Below are 6,985 nucleotides of genomic sequence, written 5' to 3' on the forward strand. Positions count from 1 at the left end.
TAGCATCAGCAAAGAGTTTGATCTAATCTTATAGAGCTGGCTTAGTTGTGTAACGTGGTACATGCAAGGTGAGGAAAGATGCACTAGAGAAAATTTAGCATTTGATACACCACATTGTTTAATCATTTAGCCTAATCTAAAGTCTGATGAAGATTATGGTAGCAAGCCCTTTGTTAAATGGTGGTTTGTAGTGCGGGACCTTTAAAGTGGTGAATCTCATGGCATGGTTTCCTGAATGAAACTCTCACACAATGCATTTTTTCTTGTTGAGGTTTCTTTTTGTGATTTTCCTTTTCCTCAAATAATTCACTTGGCCCATCTCCCTCGTGTAGTTGTTTAGCATGTCAAAGCATCTTTATAGCTCTAGGCCGTTTGTCACTCTCTTGTGACAAATCATCATAACTCTAGGATTTGGGAGGTTTGATTAACCACATAATGGCTAGGCTTCTCTGTATCACTCTTATAATCTCTAGCCTCAATAATATATCGGCTTCCCTTTTGGGAGAACATGAATATGTATTGCATTCAATTTCATCATGGGTGTCTATCCACTGAATTTCAATGCCGCCCATTTAATTAATTGGATCCTCATAGATCTCTCTCTTTAGCTGCGTCTTGCTGAGATCTTGGCAAGGACTTTAACAACTGCAGAATAGGGATGCAAGGGAATGACCTCGTCACACTTAAGGAGCTGAAAAATAGTCTCAACCTCACGCAACCTTTCCTAACAAAATGACGAAGCAATTTCGATGTTATGTTCGCTTAATTAAGAACACATCGAGCTCAAAACAGTGGATCCTAAAACCCCACCAAGAACCAATTCAACTTGTCAAAGATGCTCACCCAGAGGTGCGCAATTTATTCTATAACCACTTAAAGAAGAACAATAAGATCAGTGAAACAAGAGAGCCCTTGTTCAACATTTGAGTCATTTGAAGCAACTCTATTTCTTTGGCTGGTAAGAGAATCACAAGAAGCTAAACCTATTCTCCAACCACTGAATTGGGAGCTCAGAATTCACTGGCAGTATTCTGCCACATGGACCTGCAAATATGGTAGAAACGACACACTGGGAGTGGACAACACACTGCTGTTTTCTTAGAAAGAGGATGTCTCTGCATATTGTATCACTTTATGGTTACGGAATAAGACAAAGCACCTGAAAAACCTTATACATGGATTATCATAAAGTCTGGTTCTATCAGAAAGACATGTCCACACCTTTCACAAAAAACAACTTACAAGAGCAAGTCATTTGATACAGACTATATCAAAAGTATATGTATCTACCTAGATGGAGCAGATAGAAGAGCTGTACAACAAATCTGACCTGTATAGGCACACCCAGCACCAAGTAGTGTCATAAGAGTAAGAATTTCTGTTTTAACAAAATATTGCTCTCTTTCCTTTGTAAAATGTATACTTCAAGGGAAGGCACAGTGCTTTCCCTCAATTGCAGGTTTTGTGGTTTATCTTCATAACGTCATCTTTGTAATTTAACTCTGATGAGTATAGAACTGTAGAAGCTGGAAGAATCTTAGTATCACCCTTGCACGTTATGTTACAAGCCCCACCACCCATCACCAAAATCATACAAACAATGCTCCCAAATATGGCACAGTTTGGTAATGCTCAAAGGTGAAAATGAGCTTCAAATGTGATGGATGCAGGTCCTTAGTAATCAGAAAAGAAGCTCACCATTCCAACAAAGCATCTCACAACCTTTGCATACGAAAACTGACAGTAACACTAACTGGTTGCAGCCTATAAGACCAGCAGTGTCTCCTCAATCAAATCATTAAGGATGGATCTTTCCACATCAAGCCCTACTGCTTCAATTTCAACACCAACATCAAGCCATCGGCCTCCCTTGCCCAGATCCTTTGCAACCAGATTCTCTAGTGTATCCTGAATTTCAGAGTGGGAGCATAAAAGGCAACAAACGTGAGACCAGATGTACTTTATAAGGTCCTTTCCAGAGGGCATGGGAAAAACTGTCACTTTAGGTGGACTCCATAAATGGCAGTTGAGATGAGGTCCTAAGACATCGAATAGAAGTTCATTGACACTGTCGAAAAGAAGATGCCTTAGTGAAGGCTTCAACATTTCTCCTCCCTGTTTGCAGATATCAAAGAGACCTTGACTGTGCTCCTGCATCTTGCTCTCCTTGCCATAGCTGCTTTCCAATTTCTGAAACAGACGAGGATTGAGAGGCTGACTTGGTGCATACCACCTGGTCAAAACAGTAGCACTGTCCCCAATGAACCCAGATACAACAAGCACATCCTTGACATATGACATTTCTGACTCCTTTCCACTTGGGCAGTTCATTTCCTCCGTTATACACTCAAAATGTTCAAGATCATTCAAGGAACTGATCACGGCATCATTATCATCAATCTGTGAATGAACATCATAATCTTCACATTCAATTTCCTCTCCAGCAAGGTAAGCTTCCTCCCCATGTGTGTCTATCTCATGGTCATGATCGTCAAATTTGAGAAAGCGAAGACGCATTCGCAACTCTGCAGACAAGCAGATCAATAATCACAAAAGATGTTGCATGAAATCAGGAAAGACTCAGGATTCGTTAACAGGCTGCGCAACAATTTGGAGTTTCCCACTTCACTAAAGTTCATTGACAAACCGTGAACCACAAAAAGTAGGATTGTTTGGTTCAGAAATGAGAAAAATGTCCACTAGTGTGCCTGCTAAGGCCCTTGAAAAGCACCTCCATAACATCTTCTAATAAGCCCTGATCTAAATTTATCGCATCTAGGCTTTCAAAATAGCAATTTCATTACAAAAGAGTATGTGCTCTTATTTAACACTCAGAAGGAGTCTTCTGCCCCAATTTTGACTAAATATAAAGGGTACTATCCTAAAATTACAACCAAAAAGCCTGCAATCTCCAGCTTGGGAGAGTCTGTTTAAGAGCACCTAGCTGCACACTTGACACTGACAACATAGACTAGCACTACAGAACCCTTCATAGAACTGTCAAAGCATATATATCACCTTGAAGGTCAGAGCTTATCTCCTTAAATTCCATCAAAACCGATCTCTCCTCTTGAAAAGGCAGGTCCAAGACAGATACTGGACTAGGTTGTTCAGACTGTTCTTTGACAGGCTCAGGGTTGGCACTTGTAGACAGATCGTTTGCAGAGCATGACAATATTTGAGAACTTGCTGATATATTACACGGAGATATCTGCAACGACAAACACACACATCAAGTTTTTGTTATTAGCTGCTTCTTTAATCTGGTTAAAACATGCAGCTCACAATAGATGCAACGAAATCTCTGTAGTGATCTTCATCTATCACCCACACTGTTTGTTGTGACAAAATCAGTCATATGCATGGCAAAAGATTTTGCAAAATTCAGCTGTAGGAAAAGAAAATAATTGCACTATACAACAATTTTGTGATTCAACCCCCAAGAGACACAAGCTTCAGGTTCTTTGTATTGGATGCGCAAAACAAGCAAACAGCAACTAACGAGTCTCCATTTCTAGCACCACTAAAAATATTTGATAATGATATCGCATCAAAGTCACGACACTTACATGAGATTCATCGTTGGAACTGACAACCTCAATGGATTGGGAATCACAATTGAATTCAGTCTCTTCACCTTCAGGTTCCACTAATACTTGTAAACTAGTACCATTTGCTAGTGATACTGTTCGAAGCTGATGGTTTGTTAGATCGTCAGCATCTGTAGGATCTTCCACAGTTAGAACAGCTCCAAGAGAAACAGAAGTGTCAAAGGAAGATACAGAAGAATCATTATCTAGAACTGGTCCATTGTCTTCAATTTGGCACTGTTCTTTAGGACTTGCAACAGACATGCTTTCACTTGGCTCATGCGTATTAGACTCTTCACTTGCAAAAAATGTCTGCTTCAACTCCTCTGGAGCTAAACTCCCTTTCAATTCCAAAATTTTTTTACTGAAACTAGATCTTGTGGCTGAGTAAATTGAATGTGTAACCGCATCGATTGGCCTAGTCAACTCCACACCCATTGTGTGAGCAACCTTCTCCAAATCTACTTCAGGAAGGTCTCTCAAATGAGCTCCTCTTTTACTCATTTGAAGCTGCTCCTGACTTCGATCAACAATAGTAGACGCCACAGTAGCAGATTGTGATCTAAGTAATGTTCTCGGGGATCTAGCTTTGCTTTCCTCTCCACATTCAACATGAGCAAAAACTTCCAAGTCAAGACCAGGATCAGTTCTCATATGGTCCTCAACCTTATCTGTGTGTGTGTGAAAGAGAGAGTGCCGATAATTTTGACCCAAATGGAAAACATCCGGGGAAGATCGTCCATTGTCCTCTTCAAAGTATCCCCCCTTTTTCATTACCGTATCGTGCACCTGTGACAGCAATTCAGCTGACCCTCTTGTACTCTTTGTTCTGAAGTGGTCAGAAACGTTTATCTTTCCCTCCTTGCTTCCATGCACAACAGCCATGCCAAAGTTCTTGTCTTGGTGCAAGGACACAGAACCTAATCTGTTATAGCTGTCCCAATAAGGCCTACTGGTAGGTGTGCAAGCTTCCACATCACTGCTGCCAGCAGTATCTCCTGATTCGCTTGTCTGCCTGGTCCTTCTCCCTAAATTTGCATCTCTAGCAGTGGAGTGCACGTTCCTCAAACATGTAGAGTCAACCATGAGATCTCTGGTGACGTTTTCCCTAACCTGCCTTGCAATTTCTCGAGCAATCTCTCTGGGATCTTTTGAGGCGCTTCTGTAGTCCTCATTAACATTCAGTCGCATGTTTCTCCTCTCATGTTTGTACTCTCCATTGCTACCTTTCCTAAGCTTTTCCCGAAGTTTTTCAAGAACATCTGTACCGTCCTCCCTAATAACCTCCTTTGCAACAACATGACCTTTGGGAGACCTAGAGTAGAAAGGGGATACAGATGTCAAATTCCGTACTCTCCCTGGACTTGGCTTCAAGACCACTATCCTAGTGGGGACATGACAGTCAGCATCATGTAGCCTGTTCTCAGAGGCCACGGGGGAAAATGCATGCTTGTGTTGGTCTTGTAATCCTAATGAATCTTCAATACCAAATGATGGTGATTTTGACATGCTCAAAAAATTTCTTTCTACCACTGCATTTGCTCCGGAGCTCTTGAAAAGCTCACTTTTACAGTTTTGCCTTGAAATGGGAGAGTCCTTATCCCAAGATTGAGACCTGTACTCTTCACTTGCATCTGGTGCTCTATGTGGTCGCCTGTGTTTCACATGTGTTGCCTGTGGTGGTAAAAAGCTGCCTAGTTCATTGTCCTGCAGATGTCTTGCAAAAAGGGAGTTTGGTTCTTGAAGGAACCTCATGAAGAACTCTTTATTGGAATGAAGAAAGTCCAAAGCATCTTGAAACTCTTTTGATTCATGAAGCCTTTCCTGTGGAGCATTCATCTTTGAACTGGAACATTTTTCCTCAGACACAGCTAGCTTTGCTTTGTGCCGTTTCTCACAGAAAACAGTCTGTTTACCAGCCAGCTGTGTATCTAAATCATCAAGCCTAGCTGATCTTTTTGGATGACCCCATAACTTTTGACTTTGCCATGCCTCAAACTCCTTTTTGAACTCTTGAAGCTGCTGTTCTTGCGGATGATCTCGGAAGGGCAGAGATTCCAAGCCTGGCTTGTCATCTTCAAAGTCACTTTGCTGAGGATGAAAGCTCTTGCAGGTGGACTGACCTGAAACAGCATATTCCTTAGCCTTTTTCGCATACAGCCTAACATTGTGAGGCAAATTTTCCTCATGACGAGTTGACTTGTGTGCAGACTTCTCATCTATATTGCCTATGATGATCCCTGCTGAGGGTTTCTCAAGAGTCTTATAAGAATCTGTAGGCAGCGCGTCTAGTCCCATCAAACGTGCAACCACACTGGGAGCTCGATTCTGGGGGTCTGACTCCTTTGACAGCTCTTGGGCAATTAAAGCTTTGATGGGCATTCCATTAGACTTTTTTGGAGCCGATGCCTTGCGCAATTCATATCCATACTGCAACAATGGGAAGGCAATCCCGTTAGCAAAATTTATTTTGTCACATGCTTAAGACCAAGCATAAAATTTCCAAGACCCTAACCCACCGGAACTTCTTCACTCCTTCCGGCATTTGGTTTAGGTACTTCTGGGATGCCACCTCCAACATCCAGACTGTTCCTTGGGGCTTCAAGTCCTGGAAAAACCCAAACCAAAATAATGAGAAAAAATGTGCAATTATACCTAAATATGCGAGTGGGGAAATAAGTGTAGTACAACTGATATAGTAGTCAAAGCATTCCAGAAAACCTGAAGAGAACAATATATGCATTCAAATTTCAAGAAGTGTAGGAAATTCAGGCAAACACTGAGTGGCAAAGAGAAGAGTGTGAGAGCAGTTTGAATAAGCCCCAGTACCAAGTAGAAGTGTAAGCTTTCAATGAAGCTACCAAACTTAGAGTAGGCCGACAAATTGCTCTTGGCTGAAGTTCATTATTGATAGATTATAATTATAACGACAGGAAGAGACAGTCTTTCAGTAAATGTAAGGCATGTCCCGACATGGAAAGGGGAAGCTAACTATCGACTTTCAAAACACCTAAGAACATGACCTGAATTGCCTCAGTTCCAAACAATTTAACTCGTCGAGGTACTTAAGTGGTAAGATTTCTCCAGGCACCCCCCTCTCTCTCTCTCTCTCTCTCTCTCTCTCTCTCTCTCTGTGTGCTGGGCTACGTAGAGGAACATACTTTAGGTGCGTTGGTGCAATGAGAGAGCCTTGAATTCAATTAAAACTTCTACTCTCCCACCTCACCCACTCCACTCCTTTCAGCCCCTTCAGAATGAAACCCTCCAAGCCCCCCCGCGGAAGTGGTAGAGAGCTTTACCTGCTCCCAATTTCTTGTCGGTGAGCAATTTCCTTCCAGCCAACGCCTGATTGAAGTCGAACAAATGCATAAGCCCCCCCATGCAACCCGGATAGT

General features: G+C 41.9%; 1 protein-coding gene across 4 annotated transcripts in view; it reads right to left on the reverse strand.

Moving 5' to 3' along the window:
* Positions 1-1,093: 1,093 nt before the first annotated feature.
* The window catches only part of LOC147607169 (uncharacterized), a 6,690-nt gene continuing 798 nt past the window's right edge, over positions 1,094-6,985 (reverse strand). For 3 of the 4 annotated variants that reach the window (XM_086791555.1, XM_086791556.1, XM_086791557.1), the window contains exons 2-6: positions 6,890-6,985; positions 6,110-6,198; positions 3,570-6,020; positions 3,019-3,211; positions 1,094-2,525 (exon numbers count right to left, since the gene is read on the reverse strand). The exon at positions 6,890-6,985 is cut by the window's right edge. In XM_086791555.1, the coding sequence (XP_086647681.1) occupies positions 1,765-2,525; positions 3,019-3,211; positions 3,570-6,020; positions 6,110-6,198; positions 6,890-6,985 (3,590 nt within the window). In that variant the 3' untranslated portion in view covers positions 1,094-1,764. The remainder of the gene's footprint in view (positions 2,526-3,018; positions 3,212-3,569; positions 6,021-6,109; positions 6,199-6,889) is intronic. The other variant, XM_086791558.1, reaches the window with a different exon arrangement.

This window comes from Cibotium barometz, chromosome 56 (genome assembly GCF_041138505.1).
Source record: "Cibotium barometz isolate CiBa-2024 chromosome 56, ASM4113850v1, whole genome shotgun sequence".
In the NCBI taxonomy this organism is placed as follows: Eukaryota; Viridiplantae; Streptophyta; class Polypodiopsida; order Cyatheales; family Cibotiaceae; genus Cibotium; species Cibotium barometz.